The sequence below is a fragment of the Panthera leo genome, chromosome A1 (genome assembly GCF_018350215.1).
Source record: "Panthera leo isolate Ple1 chromosome A1, P.leo_Ple1_pat1.1, whole genome shotgun sequence".
Lineage (NCBI taxonomy): Eukaryota > Metazoa > Chordata > Mammalia > Carnivora > Felidae > Panthera > Panthera leo.
The window spans coordinates 115,240,227-115,261,294 of record NC_056679.1 but is presented as its reverse complement, the minus strand read 5'-3'; the positions used below and the strand labels follow the sequence as shown (position 1 = coordinate 115,261,294).

General features: G+C 41.2%; 1 protein-coding gene across 12 annotated transcripts in view; it reads left to right on the top strand.

The window, feature by feature from the left end:
* SIL1 (SIL1 nucleotide exchange factor) overlaps nucleotides 1-21,068 on the top strand; it is a 288,817-nt gene that overhangs the window by 197,996 nt on the left and 69,753 nt on the right. For all 12 annotated transcript variants that reach the window (XM_042936630.1, XM_042936624.1, XM_042936594.1 and 9 more), the window contains 2 exons: nucleotides 10,647-10,838; nucleotides 16,587-16,708. In XM_042936630.1, coding sequence (XP_042792564.1) covers nucleotides 10,647-10,838; nucleotides 16,587-16,708 — 314 coding nt within the window. The remainder of the gene's footprint in view (nucleotides 1-10,646; nucleotides 10,839-16,586; nucleotides 16,709-21,068) is intronic.

The following is a 21,068-nucleotide window of genomic DNA, read 5'->3' as shown; positions in this document are numbered from 1 at the left end:
TATCTTAAGTGGAGGAAGCCTTAGGTCCCTCAGATCCTTTTGAGTTAAGCAGTTCTGAGACAAATCATTCTTTTTCTTTTTTTTTTTTTTTTTCTTTTTTTGGTGTCAAGGAGGACCTAATTAGGATGTGTTAACATGCAGACCAAGTCTCCATGTCTTCACTCATCTCAGTGAAGTCACATCTACCAGCATGGAGAGTGTATATGGTATGAGAAGATGAGTAGCAGGATGGCAGTAGTAGCAGCAGTGGGCGTAGGAAGGGGACAGGTAAAATTTCATTCCACCACAGATATATTAACTGGGTTTGGGAGGGTGAGGAAAAGCAAATCCCCTTAACTGGTGAAGTTGAGGCCAGCAGAGGTGAGCATTGTGTGCCTCGGTGCCTTGAGCAAGATTGACCTTCCTGTGGCCAGGGGTTGGGCTCATGCCCACTCACCATCCCTTCACCATGGACCCCATATGGGCCTGACAGTAACAAGCAGTCAGCCCCTGTTCCATGTCTTCTCTGTGGGTGGAAGACCCACTGTACCCCATCTCTTCTCTTGTTCTCTTTTTTTTAATTAAAATTTTTTTTTAATGTTTATTTATTTTTGAAGGACAGAGAGAGCACAATGGGGGACAGGCAGAGAGAGAATGAGACACAGAATCTGAAGCACGCTCCAGGCTCTGAGCTGTTAGCACAGAGCCCGATGTGGGGCTTTAACTCATGAGGTGTAAGATCATGACCTGAGCTGAAGTTGGGTGCTTAACTGACTCAGCCACCCAGGAGCCCCTAAATTTTTTTTTAAAATGTATTTTTGAGCAAGAGAGAGAGAGAGAGAGAGAGACAGAGTGTGAGTGGGGGAAGGGCAGAGAGGCAGGGAGACACAGAATCCTAAGCAGGCTCCAGGCTCCCAGGTCTCAGCGTGAACCCCAGAGCCTGATGTGGGGCTCGAACTCACGAGTGTCAAGATCATGATCTGAGCCAAAGTGGGCCGAAGTTGAACGCTTAACTGACCGAGCCACCCAGGCACCCCTCTTCTCTTTGTTCTCTTTTAATGGTATTCTTTCACATGATAAAGTTTGTGTAGAAAACTATGAATATTAAGAAAATATTCTTTTTTTAACTTAAAAGCAAGAGATTAAGTTTTAAGTTGCTGTTTTTGCCAACTGAAAAGAATCCTTTCCCCTAACAAGAGAAGATTCCAATACCAGTACCCAAATGTAGGATCCCTGTCCCAGCTTGTTTAAGTCAGCTGCCAGTTTGAAGATAGAATTGCCACACTCCTTTTTCACTTCTGTGGAGTGTAGGTTATTGGCTTCTTCACTGAGGTGCTGGGTCCTAGGATTTTTCTCCTGCTTTCATTTGGAGCCTGTCTAGATTGACTCAGTTTATTGTCAGTGCCCTTGGGACTGGCAAATAAATTGACTTGAAGTAGGTTGGGGAGTTTCTGACATATCTCAGGCTCCTGGCTACAGATGGCATCATCCTTTTTGTTTATCAGTCTTTAAACCCAGGTTTTATGGTGCTTTTGCTATTTATAAAAATAATACTGTCAAATATTGTGCCAATACTATCAATTGAAATTTTTTTACTTGATTTTTTAGGTGGAAGGGCACCAATTCTATTATGTATATTGGTACCTTAGATTTAAATGAATCAGTCCTTCCCAGAATCCCTTGCTTTGTGGAAAAGCTCTGTCTGGCCAAACAGATTTGGGCTTTTGTTGTCGAATCTGATCCCTTTATACCTCCATTACCCTAAGTGTCTTGATGCTTTATTTTATTATGTCAGCTATTGTTCACCTGTAGCTATAAATTGCTCCACTTAAAAATGGGACCTTCTCAGACTTTTGATTCTGGACAAGATAAAGTAGACTCATTTCTTACTATTTCTCCTGCTAAGAACAACTAAAAACCTTGGGCGTAATACTGAAAGCAAATATTAGAAGACTCTACAAGGTGGGAAGAAGAAAGCAGACTGGCTAGGGACCTTAGAACTGGAAGAATGACACAACACTGAGTTCCTTGGGCTTTCTTTTCCCCCTTTGTATATCTCAGAGTGGGTATTGGAGGAGCCCACACCCAGGAAATGCTAACAGGTACAGATAGAAAAAGCCCTAAAGAAGACCTGGTCTTTCTAGAGAAATCACTAGGAAAAGGGCAGCCAAATAGAACAAAACCCTTTTTGACAGTACTTTTGGCTACTTTAGCCAAAAACAATGGAAATGTCCCATCCCACCCTTAGTACCAGTGGAAGTTGAATCAGGAACTTGAATGTCCATCTTCCACTTGGTGGTAGCAGGCTGCACTCTTACTCCTCCACCAGAATGGTGTCAGCAGAAGCCAAGCAGAGAGGCTGAACTTAGACCCCCCCTACCGATGGCAATGAGATGATGTGATGCATTGCTCTGCTATCTTGACCAAGATTGAACAGAGAGCTGGATTCAATGATTGAACAGACAGCTGGCATTTCTCCCCTCTGCCCAGTGGTAGAAGACTGTTCGCTGCTTCTCGTGCTGGTGTGTTACCTGCAGACACATGGAAGTAGCAGGCTGGTTCTCCTGTTGGGATGGTGTCTTGAGACACCAAGAAATGTACTTGAATGTCTTCCCCTGCCTGACACTACCAAGGTGGTTTTTCACTTGGAGCTGAGGTGATGCCATTGTGTGTGTTGGCAGAGGTGGGAGGGTGGGGGAGCAGAGATGGGGGGGGGTGGTGTCTAAGAGATGGTGGTGAATGGAGAATCTATAGTCCTACCTTCTCCTTGGTGGCACTGACATAGTGTGAGGCATCGTTCTGCTCCCCATTCTGGGGCAGTGTCAGTGAGGGTAAGTGATAAGCCCAAACTTCCACCCTCAGACCAGCAGCAATGAAGAAGTGTTTCACTTCCCCCACCCAGGTGATATAGAAGCTAAGGAAAGACCAATGTAGAGTGTCTACTGGCAGCAGGTGACGTTGTTCTTCCTCCTAACTAGTAACCGGTGGTAGGATTTTGGAGAAAAGGGAGCTGGAGAAAGGGATTTCACAAATGAAGTTCTGGGCAAGTCTCTAGTGACCCACATGAGAAACTGACCAGAATTAACATAGCAGAAGATTTGAGAACTGAACTAAGTTGTGGAACACTGCCAGGTTTTTGGATGAGCCTCTGGGTAGCACATAAAGGAAACAGACCAAAATAACACTGTAAAGGGTCTGGAAACGAAACTGTCTTACAGTTACAGCCATACAAGAAGGACAGAATCAGCATATTAAATGTAAACATTGTAACTGCCTGCTGAAAAAGAAGATTGAATAGGCTTCATAGTTGTAAAACTTGATACCTAAATGTCCAGGATAAAAAAAAAAAAACAAAAAAAACAAAATAAAACAACCCTCACCATACCAAGAACTAAGAACATCAAACCTTGAATTAGGAAAGACAATTAACAAATGCCAAAAGTGAGAGGACACAGAAGTTTTGAATTACAAAGATTTCAAAGCAGTTAACATAAAAGTGGTTCAACAAACAATTGTGAAAACTCTTGAAACAAATGACAACCTCAGCAAAGAACTAGATGATGTAAAAAAGAATCAAATGGAATTTTTAGAACTGGAAAAATACAACCAACATTGTTTAAAAACATTGAATGGGCTCAGTAGCAGAATAGGGAAGAGAGAGAAGAACCAATGAACTTGACAGAAATTACTAAAAAGTCTAAATAACAGAGAAAATGAATAGGAAAAACAGTGAACAGAGACTTAGGGACTTGTGTGATTATAAGAAAAGATCTAATATTTCTGCCATTGGAGTCTTAGGAAAAGAGAAAGAATACTGAAAAATAATGAAAACATAAACTAAGAAATAAAGATGGGGCGGGTGCCTACGTGGCTCGGTTGGTTAACGTCTGACTTTGGCTCAGGTCATGATCTCACGGTTCATGAGTTTGAACCCCTTGTCGGGCTCTGTGCTGACAGCTTGGTGCCTGGAGCCTGCTTCAGGTTCTGTGTCTCCCTTTCTGTCTGCCCCTTCCCAGCTCGCTCTCTCTCTCAAAAATAAATAAACATTAAAAAAAAGTTTAAAAAAAAAAAAAAGATGGAAAAATCCCCAAATATGGTCAAGAGCATAAATGAATGGATTCTTGAAACTGAATGAATTTTCAGTAGGATAAACTCAGAGAAATCAACACCATGACTCTTCACAGTCAACCTCCTGAAAATGAAATACAGAAAAAATGTTGAAAGCAGCTGGTTAGAAACAATATACTGCTGGAACAATGATTGACAGTGCATTTTTCATTTGATACCACAGAGACCAGACTATGTGGCACAGTATTTTTCAAGTGCTGAAAAAAAAATTATAATCTTAGAATTTTATACCCAATGAAAGTATTCTCATGAGTGAAAAAGAAATCAAGGCATTCTTGCACAAAAGAAAATTAAAAGAATTTGTAACCAGCAGACCTACCTAAAAGAATGACTAGAGAATATTCTCCAAATAGAAAGGAAATAATAGCAGAAAGAAACTGGAAACATCAGGAAGAAGAAAAGAACAACGAAATGTATCAAAATAAGGGAAGAAAGTATAGACTTTCTCTTATGTTTTAAAAATGTTGGATAGTTGAAGCAAAAATTATGACTTATTCTGTAACTACATATATGTTCAATATGAATTTTACTATCAGAATTACCACTATTTATTTCTTTGCTACACTTTGATCTTTCTTGGCCAGTTCTTTCTTTTGATTATCCGTTTTTATGAAATGTTACATGGATTTATCATTAGAGGATGATGAAGTCCTACAACTACACACTTGACATCTGTGTATGAACTGAGTAATGAATCCACAGTGACCAGTCATACTTCGAAAGAAGTAGTGTGATCAGCCACTCATCATCATGAGCATTTATGTTATATGTAGTGATTTGTGGACTGAAGAGCTAGCAGCAAAGTTTGTAGTTGATGCAATTGTAGTTAGCTGAAATCTGTAGTAACTGAAATTTGGGTAGTGTTGGGAGAATGGTGTTAGCTAAACTATAGTCCTTGAATTTGGCATGTTTAAGTTTGGTGCAAAGCAAAGACTGTGTCTGATTAAAGACTTGTATCTAGACTGAAAAGAACTCTAAAAGCTCAGCAGTAAGAACAACAACGTATTTAGAGAATGAGCAAAGGAAACGAACAGACATTTCACCTAAGATTTGTGGATGGCAGATAAGCACTTGAGAAGATGTTTAATGTCATTAGATTTTGGAGAAATGCAAATTAAATCCTTAATGAGGTAACACTATGCATCTATAAGAATACCTACAACAAAAATGATGATAATATTAAATACTAGTGGGGATGTGGAGAAACCGGGTCTTTCACACATTGTTGGTGAGAATGTAAAATGGTACAGTCACTGTGGAAAACAGGCAGTTTCTTATAAAACCAAACATATGCTTATCATATGACCCAGTAGTTATGCTTGTGGGCATTTATCCTGGAGGAATAAGAACTTAAATTTATATAAAAAACCTTTATACAGGGGCACCTGGTTGCCTTGGTTGGTTAAGCATCTGATTCTTGATTTCAGCTTAGGTCATGGTGTCATGGTTTGTGAGTTTGAGCCCCACATTGGGCTCTGTACTGGCAATGCCAAGCCTGCTTGGGATTCTCTCTCTCTCTCTCTCTCTCTCTCTCTCTCTCTCTCTCTCTCTCTGTCTTTTTCTCAAAATAAGTAAACATTTTTTAAAAAGCCTTTATACAAATATTCATGTGATTTTATTCATAATAGCCAATACCTGGAAACATCTCAAATGTTCAACAGGTAAATGGTTAAGCAAACTGTATACCTATAGAGTGGAATGCTACTCAGCATTAAAAATAAATGATCCAGGGGCACCTGGGTGGCGCAGTCGGTTAAGCGTCCGACTTCAGCCAGGTCACGATCTCGCGGTCTGTGAGTTCGAGCCCCGCGTCAGGCTCTGGGCTGATGGCTCAGAGCCTGGAGCCTGTTTCCGATTCTGTGTCTCCCTCTCTCTCTGCCCCTCCCCCGTTCATGCTCTGTCTCTCTCTGTCCCAAAAATAAATAAAAAACGTTGAAAAAAAATTAAAAAAAAAAATAAATGATCCATTGGGGCACCTGGGTGACTCAGTCTTTTAAGCATCTCACTCTTGATTTCTACTAAGGTCATGGTCTCACAATTCGTGAGTTCAAGCCCCACTTCAGGCTCCGCTCTGACAGGATAGAGCCTACTTGTGATTATCTCTCTCTGCCCCTCTCCCATGTGGGTGCTCTCTCTCTTTCACATGTTCTCTATCTCTCTCTCTCAAAAAATAAATAGACTTAAAAAAAAATAAATGAACCATTGATACGTGTGATAACTTGGATAGATCTCAAGTGCATTATGTTCAGATAAAAAAAAACCTATCTCAAAAGATTACAGACTGTGTGAGTCCATCTTTATAATATTCCTCAAATGCCAGAATTATGGATATGTAGAAAAAATTAGTGGTTGCCAGGGCACAGGGATGGGTGGGAGGATGAGGTGCAGCTTATAAAGGGGTAGCTCAGTGGAGTTGTTTGGTGGTGGTGGAATAGTTCAGTAGCCTGATTGTTCTGGGGGATACATGAATGTATACATTAGATAAAACTGTGTAGAATAATACACATGTGCGTATAAGCAAATGTGTACATGTAAAAGCTGATAAAGTCTGAATAAGGCTTATAGTCTAGTTAACAGTATTGTACCTTTGTTATTTTCTTGGTTCTGTTAGCATACTGTTGTTACATAAGATGTTACCATTGGGGGAAGCTGAACAAAGGGTACATGGTACTCCTATATTATTTTTCTAACTTTCTGTGAGCTTATAATTATTGCAAAATAAAAAGTTATTGTTGCTTTAAAGGCCTTCCTGAGGGCCAGGTGCACATCACTTTTGTGAGGTAGAGGAGCCTTGTTTCTTACCCTGCTCACTTGCCTGACATACAACAGCTCTAGGCAGTGACTCAGCTTCCCTGGACCTCTTTGCCCTTCCTTTGGCGGCCATCCAGGGTCCTTTAGCTGGGTGTAGGGGAAGCATTTCACTCTTGTTTTAACCCAAAGAAACAGGATATGACATCCCTTAGATGTGATTGCTCTGCTAGGAGCTTGGTCTTTTTTTAAGAGAGGCTGATTCATTTCTTTGGTTGGTGTTTCTATGGAGTACTTATAACTGGGGAGAAAACCCATAGGTAATAGATGAGCAGTTTGGAGCCGACAGCTATTCATCATTCTGCTTTTTATAAATATTCGTGCCTTTTAATTTTTCTTGGAAGATAGAGACTCAAAACCACTGTGATCTTTCAGACTCTCTTTATGAGCACTATCCTCTAAAATTGGGAAGTAAACAGGAGTGTCACATGTGTAAAGTATCTAATTGAAGTCTTTTATTCACCTCCAACATAATTTTAAAACTTTTGTATGTGTGTACAGTGGGGAGGTATTGAGAGAAAATTGAGACTTGAGTGTAGTACATACAGTAATTTAGCCACTTCAGACAGTTGAACAAATTGTACACATGTAGTTAGATTGACAGTAATGACAGTGATCTAATTTTCATCAGCAGATTGCTCCCACTCTGGTAGCTCTTTATCCACAGTTTCCTATGTCCGGTTTCTCTAAAATGTTGCTGGATTGGGCAGGGCAAAGTGAAGGTATTCAGTCATTGTAGAAGATAGAGAAGCAAGGTACAGATAATTTGACCTTAAACCTCAGCCTTTTCGTGTGAGGTTAGGGGTTGAAGGTGAGCTTTCATTGCTTCCCCTGACTTCAGTGATTGCAACAAGAAGACTTTCCATTCTTTTTGAACATTGTAAGTCAGGCTGGTATAAGTGAGCCTTGGAAAATCGTGTGTTTTGGGGCAGAGGTCTATATGGTTAGACTCTGAGGGCTGTCTTCTGTGGGCATCCTAGAAGGTATAGGTGTACCTTGGAGATACTGTGGGTTTGGTTCTAGGCCACTGCAATAAAGCAAGTCAGATTAATTTTTTGGTTTCCCAGGGCATATAAAAGTTATGTTTATTTTATACTGTACTCTGTTAAGTGTAGGATAGCATTATGTCTAAAAAAACCAATATACATACCTTAGTTCAAAAAAACTTTATTGCTGGGGCGCCTGAGTGGCTCAGTTGGTTGGGTGCCTGACTTCTGCTCGGGTCATGATCTCAAGGTTTGTGGGTTCGAGCCCTGCGTCAGGCTCTGTGCTGACAGCTCGGGGCCTGGAGCCTGCTTCGGATTCTGTGCCTCCTTTTCTTTCTCTGCCCCTCCCTTGCTTGTTCTCTCTCTCAAAAATAAAAAAATGAACTTAAAAAATTTTTTTTAAAAAGGAGCTTATTGCTGAAAAATGCCAACCACCTGAGCTTTTAGTGAGTTGTAATCCTTTTGCTTGGGGACTGTCCTGCCTCAATGCTGATGGCTGCTTGACTGATGAGGATAGTGGCCACTGAATTTTAGGGTGGCTGTGGCAGTTTCTTACAGTAAGTGAAGTTTGCCACATTGAAGGATTTCATGAACAGTTTCTTTGTAGCATGTGATGCTGTTTGATAACATTCTACCCACAGTAGAACTTGTCTCAAAAAATTGGGAGTCAGTTCTCTCAAACCGTGCTGCTGTTTTATCAACTAAGTTTACGGAATATTCTAAATCCTTTGTTGGCATTTTTCAACTTTCTTTACAGCACATCCACCAGGAGTAGATTCCATGTCAGGCAACCACTGTCTCTGGTCATCCGTGAGAAGTGACTCCTCATTTGCTAAATTTTCATCATCCTATTGTAACAGTTTAGTCACATCTTCAGGCTCCACTTCTAATTCTGATTCTCTAGATATTTCTACCACATCTGCAGTGACTTCTTCCACTGAGGTCTTGAACTCCTCACATTCATCCATGAGAGCTGGAACCTCCTTTTTCCAAACTCCCGTGAATGTTGATTTTTTGACCTCTTCTCATAAATCAACAATGTTCTTAATGGTATCTAGAACTGTGAATCCTTTCCAACAGGTTTTCAATTTACTTGGCCCAGTTCCATTAGGAGAATCATTACCTACGGCAGCTGTAGACTTACAAAATGTATTTTCTTAATATTCTAATTGGAACTTAAAAGTTGAAGTGAATCCTTGATCCATGGGCTGCAGAATAGGTGTTATGTTAGCAGGCATGAAAACAACATTAATCTCGTTGTACCTCTCCATCAGAGCTCTTGGGCGACCAGGTGCATTGTCCATAAGCAATAATGGTTTGAAAGGAATTTTTTTTCCTGAGCAGTATGTCTCAACAGTGGTCTCAACATAATTGAGTAAACCATGTTGTAAATAGACATGCTGTCATTCAGGCTTTGTTCTATTTATAGAATACAGGCCTGATAGATTTAGCTTAATTCTTAGGGGCCTTGGATTTGTAGACGTAAATAAACACTGGTTTCAACCTAGAGTCACCAGCTACATTAGCCCCTAACAAGAAAATCAGCCTGTGCTTTGAAGCCAGGCATTGATTTCTCCTCTCTAACTATATAAGTCCTAGATGGCATCTTCTTCCAATAGAGGGCTATTTCATCTACATTGCAAATCTGTTGCTGAATATAGCCACCTTCATGAATTAGCTATATCTTCTGGAAAACTTGCTGCATCTTCTATATCAGCACTTTTGCTTCACCTTGCACTTGTATGTTATGGAGGTGGCTTGTTTTCTTAAGCCTCATGAACCAATCTCCGCTAGCCTCAAAGTTTTTCTTCTGTAGATTCCTCACCTCTCTCAGCATTCATAGAATTAAAGTGAGTTTAGGGCCTTCCTCTGGATTAGGCTTTGGCTTAAGGAAATGTTGTGACTGGTTTGATCTTTTATCCAGAGCGCTAAAACTTTCTCCATATCAGCAATAAGACTGTTTTGCTTTCTTATTGTTCCTGTGTTCACTAGAGTAGCGCTTTGAATTTCCTTCAGGAACTCTTGGCATTCCCACCTTGGCTAATTGTTTGGCACAAGAGGCTTGTCTTTTGCTATCTCTTCTTTTGATGTGCCTTCCTTACTAAGCTTGATCATTTCTAGATTTTTATTTAAAATGAGACGTGAGACTCTTGCTTTCACTCGAACACTTAAGAACCCATTGTAAGGTTATTAATTGGCCTGATTTTATTATCACTGTGTCTCAGGAAATAAGGAGGCCCGAAGAGAGGTAGAGAGATGGGGGAATTGCCTGTCGGTGGAACAGTCAGAACATACATAACATTGATCACTTAAGTTCACTGTCATATGGGTGTGGTTTGTTAACCCAAAACAGTTACAATAGTAATCTCAAAAACCACTAATCATAGAGCACAGTAACAAATATAATAATAATGAAAACATTTGATATAGTCCAAGAATTACCAAAATGTGATAGACACAAAATGAGCAAATGTTGTTGGGAAAATGGTGCTGATAGCCTTGCTAAATGCAGGTTACCACAGACTTTAAATTTGTAAAAAATGTATTATCTCTAAGTGTGGCAAAGTGAAGTGCAATAAGATGAGATATTCCTGTGGTAGGATTTTTGGATAGTACAGATGAAAGAAGGTTTTGAATTCTGGAGCAGTAGTTGTTTGAAAATGAGCATCCATGGTAGACCACAAGAGTCTTGGGGAAATGTCTCCAATTGACCTAATTATCTCTTTGCTTCAATTATCTTCTTAGGCAAGACAGGCCAAGATTAAACAGCTCTTTCGCCCCATTGAGGAGCTGAAGAAGGACTTTGAGGAGCTGAATGTTGTCATTGAGACTGACATGCAGATCATGGTACGGCTGATCAACAAATTCAATAGTTCCAGCTCCAGCCTAGAAGAGAAGATTGCTGCACTCTTTGATCTTGAATATTATGTCCATCAGGTAATGTATTTCTTTGTCCATAAATCTGACTTTTAACTAACCTCTCTGACAACAAACCTCCTTGCCCTGAATCCTAAGGAAATAGCATCAACATCTTTACTTCTCTCTCAGGGCATATGCTTTTAACCTAGACCAATAGCTATTATAGTAAGATAAATTCTAGAAGGGAGGGCTAATCTCTTTTTCATTGGGAATGTTAACCTCCATTATTTTTTCAACAGTGATGATACAGCAGAGGCAAAATAGACAACAATTGAAGAATGAACAATTTAATAATGAGATAATTTAAATTTAAGATTGTGATAATGGCTCCAGAGTGTAATGTGGAAGTATATAATAGGGAACTTAACCTAGTTAGAGGTGTTGAAAAAGGCTTTTGTAGATAAAGTTTTATTGGGACATAGCCACACCTGTTTTTTTATGTATTCTATTGTTGGGGGCTATTTTTATGGTACAATGCAGAGTTTAATAGTTGTGTCAGAAACCCTATGGTTCACAAAAGCCACAAATAATTACTGTCAGCCCCTTTGGAAAAGTTTGCCAGCCCTTGGATCAGATTACTTTAGGCAGGGGAAATAACATGTGCAAAGAGTCTAAGGTAGAGAAGAGAGAGCTTGGTGAGACTGAGGACCTGGGAAATACTAGATAGGATAGCATACCTAAAGTGAAAAAGTTAGAGATTCAGAGAGGTGGAGTTGGGAATAGCAGGCTCTTTATGATTTTATCCTTAATTTTAAGACTCGTTAGAGAGTTTGTAGCAGGGAAGGGACTGATCACACTTGTGCCATAATTATAATAGTTAATATTTATTGAGCATTACCACAGACAAGCCACTTACTCAAATACTTTGTCCACATCATTTCATTGGCTTCCACAGCTGCCTTTTGAGTGGGTGTTGTTATTAGTTCTATTTTATAACTGAGGCAAGTAAGACACAGGTCACATCTGAGATTGCCCACGTTCACCCAGTTAGTGAGTGCTAGAGCTGGGATCTGCAGTAAGGTCTGTCTGACCCAAAACTGTGCTCTTCACCTTTTGGTCACTCTGCCTCTTCCAGGATACTGGTATCATTTGAATGAAGCTCAGAAGGGCTTAGGTAGATCTAAGGAGAAGGAGCCAAGAGAACCTGTTTAATATTCAATAAATTAATTTATTGAATGCCAGTTAAGTACCAAGACCTATTACAGGCACTTAAAATACATATAGTGAGCAAAATTGGAGCTTACCGTATAGCAGAGACAGATAGATAATAAATGTAACTCATAAATAAATTATAGATGGTGTGTTTAAATTTGAAAAATGCTATAGGAAAATAAAGGTAGATCTTGGTAAGGACTGGCAGTGTTGGAAAGGAGCATCTCAGGCAGGAGAAACAGCAAGTACCAAACCCTTAAGGTGGGAGCATGTGTAGTGTGTTTATGGAATCAGAGCAAGTCCATGTAGTTGGAGCTGAAAGAAGAGAGGGAAGTAGATGAAGCTTAGATAATGAGAGGAAGATAATGGGGTGCCTTGTAGACCATGGAAAAGAATATGAAACTGAACATTATTAAAGGCTGTTGAGCATAAGAACAACATGCTCTGACTTGGCTTTAAAGGATCCCTCTGCCCATTTTGTTAAGAATTAGACTGGAGGCAGGGGGTGTGGGTAGAAGCACGGAAACCAGACAGGAGGCTATTGCGGTAATTCAGACTAGGGATGATGGTGGCCCAGGAAGACTGTGTAATCATAATCAAAAGCTTGTTTGAGATCCTCATCAAGATACAGATCTTCAGCATCCTCCCACGCATGACTGCGTCCTTGTTCTCTATAAACTAGGCTAAAAGACATTCTTTCTTTCTTTAGTATTTTGCCTGCCTTTGTGATGAGAGAGGATGAGTGTATACTCTATCTGCAGGAATTATGATGTGGCCTCTTCATCTTCTTTCTTTGCTCATAACTCTTTCTCAGGCCTCAAATAGCAGGTCTATGATCCTCTTAGAGAGAAAGTGGGCCTGAGTTCTCTTTCCCTTTTCCTGTCTTTCTCTCCAGGGTGAAAAACAAGAATTCCAACAGCTTTTCCGTTGCAGATATTTAAAGGATTAAGGATCCTAGGGGTTAGTGGCCAACTCAGTCCTGCTCTGATCTTGGCAGCTTTTATTTTTTTCTCACTTAACATACTTGGGTGAATCTTTAGGTATCAGGTTTCTATAGGCCCTGACTTTAGTTGAGCATAAAAGGCCAAAATCACTGGAGAACTTATATCCACAGGGCAGTGAGTACCCAGGAGGCTAGCAGGGCCCAGACAAAAAAAAACTTTTTTTTAAATGTTTTATTTATTTTTGAGACAGAGAGCGTGAGCAGGGGAGGGGCAGAGAGAGCACAAGACACAGAATCTAAAACAGGCTCCAGACTCCAAGCTGTCAGCACAGAACCCGATGCGGGGCTCGAACTCAAAAACCGCTAGATCATGACCTAAGCTGAAGTTGGACACTTGACCGACTGAGGCACCCAGGCGCCCTCCAAAATTTTTTTCTCATGCAAGCCTGCCAGTTATCTGGCGGCGGGTCCTCTCTAGGGTGACGTTGTATTCTGCTTTCATGGGTTACTAGGTGGGGTAAAAAGTTTCTTCAACATCACGTAACTTAGTTTGAGGTCAGCCCTGGAACCATTTTCCTCGTGAGGCCAAACTTGGCTCTGTGGGCAGAAGAGTCATAAATGTTCTGAGTCATCGGCCTTTAGATTAGAAATACAAGATTCTTGCTTTGGGCTGGTATGTCAGGCTATCATACCACAGTGTTGACTTGTGATTTCACAGAGGAATTAAAGAAGACACAGCTTAACCTTTAATTCTAGTTGTGATGGGGAGTTGGGTAATAAAGTGCTAGCTTTGAGGAAGATAGGACTCCCCTTGCCAGAAACTTCACCAGTCCACTCTGGTTCTAGACTCACTGTTTAGAAACTTTGAGGAGCCACAGGCTTCAAGGACCCAAACAGGATCTGCCCTAGGACTCTTCACAGCTATATTGGAATTATTAAACAAGATTTGTGAAAAGCTAAACTGTGTATTTGGAAAATAGTGAGTTATTTATGAGGTACAGCCTCTGTCTGCCCCATGTACCCTAGGGCAGTATGTTTGCCTCCCCTCACATGACTCCTCAGTTATTAACCATCATTTCTCCCTTTCTCTGTTTCCTATCCTCTCATTGCCTGTCCAGTGCTCTATTCTCTCTTTTCTGCCAGAGTGTTGGCACAGTTCCCTTCCTCATGCCTGCCCTTCCTCCCTCTGCCTTGAGTTTCTGTCCACCTGTCTCTCCCCAAACTGAAGGCAGCCTGGGGAAAGTTATGGCCCCAGATCTAGATGGGGAGCTGCAGACCTGGGCCTTGATGATGCCTTCTCCTGTGTGATACTGAGCAGGGCCCAGATTTTGAAGCTAGATCTTCTGGGTGTGCAGTGAGCAGAATGATTCTTCCTCATCTTCAGTGAAATAACAAATGAGAAAACATATTGAAGAGATTGAGGTGCTTATCTAAATGTTAGAATTTATAACACCCTGAATTGTCTTTGTAGTAATAAAGATAAACTACATCTGCATCAGAACCTCTAGGACTCCAGGCTGTGTTGCTCTGCGGCTGTTAGACTGGCAGCTGCTCCATTAAGAACTCCTACCAGGTTTGACAAGTGGCCACCCCAGGCATGGAATGACAGGGCTCTGAGCCATGGCTTTGTTATCCAGAAAACTTGGAGGAGGGAGGATCAAAAAGAGGCAGTGCGTTCTTAGGTTTTAAAATTAGAGTATGTGAGAAAGGAAGGCTCATGAAGTATTATTAGTGCTTATGTCAGCAAACAGTCAACTCTCAGTCTCCTACTCTCTCTAGTTGGCTGGCCTATGGCCCAGTAATCACTCCTCTTCATAAGGACGGATTGGGACAGAAAAATCCCAGCCCTGGCTTAGGTCCCTTATGGCACAGCAGACTCGATGCTTGTTCAGGACCCTGGATTGGCCATGTCTTTAGGTCTCTGGTACCAGGGATCCATCTATTTTGTTGGCACAGATACCCCAGGTTGCCTTTTTTTTTATTCACAGTAGACTTTATTGCAGTAACATTTTTTTTTCTGATCAGATTTGTTCGTTGGTTTAACAATTATTTATTGGGGTTCCTGGGTGGCTCAGTCCGTTAAGGGCCAGACTTCGGCTCAGGTCATGATCTCACAGTTTACGAGTTCTAGCCCCATGTTAGGCTCCCTGCTATCAGCACAGAGCCTGTTTTGGATCCCCCCCCCCTCCCCTGTCCTGCTCCCACACTACCTCTCTTTCTCTCACTCTCAAAAATAAACATTTTTAAAAACCCAATTATTTATTGAGTACCTAATTATATACTCAGCGCTGTTGTAATCACTGGATCTACAAGAGTGGACAGACAGAAAATAAAACTGCTGTTGTGGAGATGATATCACAATATATAAAAATGATCTTCTAAGTGGTAAAAACAGGCTAGTTCCACTCAGAAACACAGGAAGAATCAAAGTCCTTCAAACTCAGTTTCTCTGTTAGAGCCTTTGTCTAGTTTAGAAGGACAAAGTTAGGAAGTGGCTCTGTGGCATCTGGAGGAAAAAGGTGGGTAGCAGATACATTGTTGGGCTCTAGCTTCCTGCATTGTCCTGATGTTTGTAGAGTGGAATCCACTTGTGGGCAGGAGGCAGCCTTTGTATCAACAAAGGTATTTCCAGTGGAGACCATAGTTACTGCATGAAGGAAACCGGATCCAGTGACCTTTCTGAGCAAGTTGAGTGTTCTTGTTCCAGGATATTAATGAAGCCTGGGGCATGATATTCCCTTTAGAATAAAAGAGAGTCTAGGCTTGGGGCTTTGGACCTTAAAGGATAGCCTAGACCAGTGCTGTTTGATAGAATTTTATCACACTATAGCCTTGGAGAGAGACTTCTGTATACATTTTATCATGAGTGCCCTCACAGTGAGTCAGCCTTAGACTGTATGAAGTGAGGAAGAGGGAGGAGAGGAGGTATTATTGGTATTCTTCCTCTAGCACTCTGCTAGACCCCCCTCCCTCTGCAACAGGGTTCATGTTACATAGTCCCTTGACTTCTAATTAAAAAACAGCCTTTGGGGCGCCTGGGTGGCACCAGTCAGTTAAGCATCCAACTTGGGCTCAAGTCATGATATCATGGTTTGTGAGTTGGAGCCCTGCATAAGGCTCTCTCCTGTCAGCACAGAGCCCACTTCAGATCTTCTCCCCCCGCCCCCCCACTCTGCACCTCCCCTGCTCATGCTCTCTCTCTTCCTCTCAAAAATAAACAAACATTTAAGCAATAATAATAACAAAATTTGGAAAAGCCTTTTTTTTTTGTGTGTGTGTCTGCTGCTTTCACTGCCTGCATTAGGACTAGACATCAATAGGAAGCATGGCACTATTTACTAGTCCTGACGATGTCAGATCTTTGTGTTAACAGCTTGTACATTTGGAGTAAGCTTTGTGATTCATTATGGTTTTAGAATTTTCCAGGACATGTTTGGCATAAACAATAACTAGGTGCCATTTCTGCCATTTCCACACAGGTGCTCGAAAATCATGTTAGATGAATTCAGAAATCTCAAATTAATGAATTTAGGTTGTTTTTACATATCTTTTTCCTGTTAGAAAGGTCTCCATTGGTTTTTACTTGATTTTTTAGGTTTTTAGAATAGTCACCAAAAGAAAGGCAGTAATCCTTGATGGCTGGACTATACTAAGCCATGCCTTTGTTACAGATGGATAATGCACAGGACCTGCTTTCCTTCGGTGGCCTTCAAGTGGTGATCAATGGGCTGAACAGCACAGAACCCCTGGTGAAGGAGTATGCTGCATTTGTGCTGGGGGCTGCCTTTTCCAGGTGAGCGGCATGACATGGATGGACATCCCATTGGCAGAATTGTCGGGGTCCTTCAGGTGAAGTATAGCTTTATTTTTGGCCTGATTGGCCTGGAAGAAGGTTACACTTTAACTCTTTCTTGCACGTGCCTATCCACATTTTAGTGTAATCCTAATGAAACGAGAGTAAGAATTTGATTCTGCCCTTACTCCGAGTAGATATTTTTACCATGTACAACTTTCTGTTCCGCCTTCTCTTAAGGACATTTAATAATGTACTATAGGTCACATTCTTTTGTATTCAAAGCAATAAAAAGTTAGAGCAACCATAGCTAGTTGGGTGGGAAGGAATGAACTCTAAGAGTTGATCCTTTTGCAGCGAAGCCATGTCTGGTGACGAATAAATGATGAACCTGACCAAGGGGGGCCTTTTGGGGGGGATTATGTCTTCTGATTGTCTGGTACCAGTCAACATGCAATCAGGTTCTTGTACTCTCTGGGTTGGGATTTGTTTTAATTTCACTTATTCTGGCTTATGCTAGAAAAGTGATAAGGCAAGAGGAGTGGGGAGGCAGCATCTCTAAAGGGTGGATGCAAAAAGGTTTTTGGGTACTACATCACTATACTAAAAAGGTCAAGACGTCTTCAAGCTGCAGTTGGTCCTTGGTAGCTGTAGTTCCTTTCATTTTTGAAAATCTGTTCCTATCTGTTCCTGTGCCTCTAAAATAACCAGTATTCTGGATCTTGCTGCACGGGCATGGGTGGTGGCTATTAGGGGTTGTTCTGCTTGAGTGCTGGGATTAAGATGTTGCAGCAGAAAGGCTATTTTGAACATTTCTACGATTGCAGGCTTTGTTTTGAAAAGATTTCCTTTGCCTTCCATCCATGTTTATTGTCGTTTAATCAGAATCTCTGATGCCTTCTCATTGTGAAAGGCTTCAGCATCTTTTTTTAGTAAATTGAGGGGCAAAGCTGGGAAGGCTAGAAGAATTGTTGCATGAGGGAAGGCTGAGCACCCTGCACGTCTTTGTGTCCCTTATGGCTAACGTGCCTTGATCTTCAAGCCCTAGTTATCCTGTGGTTGTATTGTTGACAGTCAAGGCTGTGGCTTCCAGGGCCCTCCACCTCCCTCAGTCTCGTCTACCAGGCCTAGACAGGCTCTTCGGAAGCCCAAGGAAATGTTTGCATGTGCATCCACTGGAATGGTAGAGAAACCGTGAGTTTGTCATTGGTAACATTGTGATTTCAGCCCTAGAGAGAAGTCCAGGGTCTTATCTTCAGGGCTTTAAAAGCTTGAGAACTTACTGAGGCTCACTTTTTGTTTCTCAAAAGCCATGAAATAACTAAATCAAACATTAGTAAGCTCTCTCCCCAGACTCTTTATGGAATTCTTTCCTGTAATCCCAAGTACCTTCTTTCTACTTTCAATATGAGCAAATGTCCCTTGCCATTGCTTCTGGAAACTCATTTCTTGGGGGAAACTGTGTAACATTCTTGATGTCACATCTTATTTAAAAGAAACTAACTAAATGACTTGAGAAGCATGCATTAGGTCTGGTTAGCAGGCCATAACTCACCCTGGGGGTGTGCCAGTACATGGTATTATTAAGACTTCTCTGTGATTGTATTAGCATAAGACCACGTTAACATTTATGCAGCATCACTAAAATTTAAATAGAGATAAATATAAAATATCGCAACTTAGTGTTTTGGTGGCAAGCAAACTGCTGTATTTAAAATATTCTAGCCAAGCTTTTGATGGCTCACTGGAGGGCAGTTACAGTGACAGCATGGTATGGCGCCAGAGCTTTTGGAAGCCAAAAGCAGGCTCCTAAACATCATGAAAATGTCACTGTTTTATGCAAAGAGGAACTTGATGCAAGGTAACTGTTTCCATACAGAGAGGCAGGCTTCAGTGCTCTAACCTGATATTCATGACTTACTGTTGATGTCCTAAGTGTTGGTTTTGCAGCTCCCTACCTGCCCCCGGCATACAGGTATGCACACACATACCACGCGTGTATATGCACGTGCACACACACACAGTGTGTGATTGGTTGAGCTTGCTCTTTGTCAAGAGGGCATTCAAGGGATAGTGAGCATGTTGAAAACATAGTCTCAGTGTTATTTAGGCATCTTTCCTCCTTGTTTTCTGCTTATGGGCAAGAATGCTGCTCAGTCCAGAAGTTCGAGTATTTGGGATGACCAGTCAGACCACAGCACCAAGAGTCAGAAGATCTAGGTTCAAGTCCAGTGTCTGTTCTTTACTGATTGATTGCCCACGGTCAAGTGATTTCACCTTTCTAAGCCTCACCTTTTCTTTTTTTCTTTTTTTTTAATTTTTAATATTTTTACTCATTTTTGAGAGACAGAGTGCAAGTGGGGGAGGGGCAGAGAGAGAGAGGGAGACATGGAATCTGAAGCAGGCTTCAGGCTCTGAGCTGTCAGCACAGAGCCCAACATGGGGCTTGAACCCATGGACCGTGAGATCATGACCCAAGCCAAAGTCAGCCACCCAACCGACTGAGCCACCCAGGGACCCCAAAGCCTCACTTTTTCATTTGTTAACTAAAAACAATGATAGCTGTTCTCTGCATCGCAGAAGGTTGAGTGAATATGAAATAACACAATATACAACATGTCCTGTGAAAACGATTATAAAGCTCCTGTCAGTGATAAGGGGTATAACATCATCATGTTCACTATGTGTCCTTTTTACTATTGAGTTTTCACTGTAAGGCAATTTTTATTTCTTTTGTTTTCACAGTATAAACCTTTATCTTCCTAATTTTCTTCTCTGCTTATGTCCTACCACATATATATCTTGGTGCTAATCTTGATGCTTCATGAGGGTGTTTATTTGCCTACTTGGGTTAATTGCTTAATAAAGCCTCCACACACATTTCTGTGGATAAAGAGATATCTTGCCTTGTGTTAAACATGAGGCAATTATTACAAGATCAAGAAGAAAGAGTTGACGTAAATGTAATTGACATGGCCAGTGGATGTTACATGGCTCCTGTTCCCTTACTTAAATATTATTCACACTTACGTATGGGTCACAGACACTCATTTTTTGCTGTTTGTTGCCTTTGTATAAGACTGGTCACTCTCTTGCATAAGAAGATAGGCAGAGATAGGGAGATTGGGGTCTGATGCCTTTGGCAGCTTCATTTTTTCATGGTTTCTTTCTTCCTTCCCCATCTCACTGCCCCTTCCCCCCGCCTCCCCCCATCTCCCTCTCTTTCCTTCTCTCTCTGTTCTGCCTCCTTTTTTATTCTTCAAGTCAGTTATTTTCACTGGCCTTTCTCTGACCTGATATCATCTCATAAGGGCACTTGGGTCTGTTTGTGTACAGTCTGACTTACCAGGAATCTCTGGCATTCTGGACAAGTAATTTGTGCTTCTGTGTGTGAGAAGTCTCTGAAAGGCCTAGTGAATTTGAGAGGCCATGCAGCCTCCTGTAATCTGGTTTCAGTTTTATTTCTCAAAGTAAGAAATACTTTGGCTTCTCTGCCAAAGTGCGGGCTACCTTCTTTTGTTTCCTCTTACCTCCCTATGTGTAGCTTTTACCTTTTATCTGTCAGGAGTTAAATTATCAAGAAATTGGTGTGCTTGCCCCAGGGAACGCTGGCTTTTGCTGTTCTCGTGCCCCTTTTTCCATCGTTTTCATGTTCTGTATCCATCTTTAGTAATTCACATTCTCATCTGCATATGTATGCGTTATTATGCAATTATATGGGGTTGTAGGTTCTCACTGAAGGCAGTACTTCTGTTTGAACTCTCCACAGTTCGTAGGGGTCATGGACCAGTGCCTGGTACAAAAAGGGATGTACATGTGCCCTCAGTCATACTGCAATTAAATTCTGTTATGATGGATCCCTGGAATAGGACTCTGTTCTATCCTGTCTCTTCTGGTCATCTGCCTAGGAACCTCCTTAGCAGATTTTATGTTAGTTACATCTCCTTATAAAATGAATGTCTCCCCCGCTCCTGACCCTGTACTCCTTACGCCATGCTTTCTTGTCTTTCTGGTTTCCTCAGTTATACTCTTCCCACTAAAGTTTTACCAATTCATTTTTTTGCCATTTGGCCAGTGTCTTATCACCGAGTCCCATCTCTTCCTGTTGGCCTCCAGCTTCCAGATGTTTATCCTGCCATCCTTAGTGAATTTCAGTGCCCATCTACATCTTCTCTTCTCTTTCTTGATGGCTTTTATGAGTTTGCTGGGGATTAACATTCTCCCCTCTCTTGACCTTTATCCTTACTTCTGTTATTCACTACATACCTTGAAATTCATTTCCCATTTTTTTCAATATCTTATGTTCTCTGACTACTTCCATTATTCACATTCTCATCTCTACTGCTGAACCTGGCTTTTA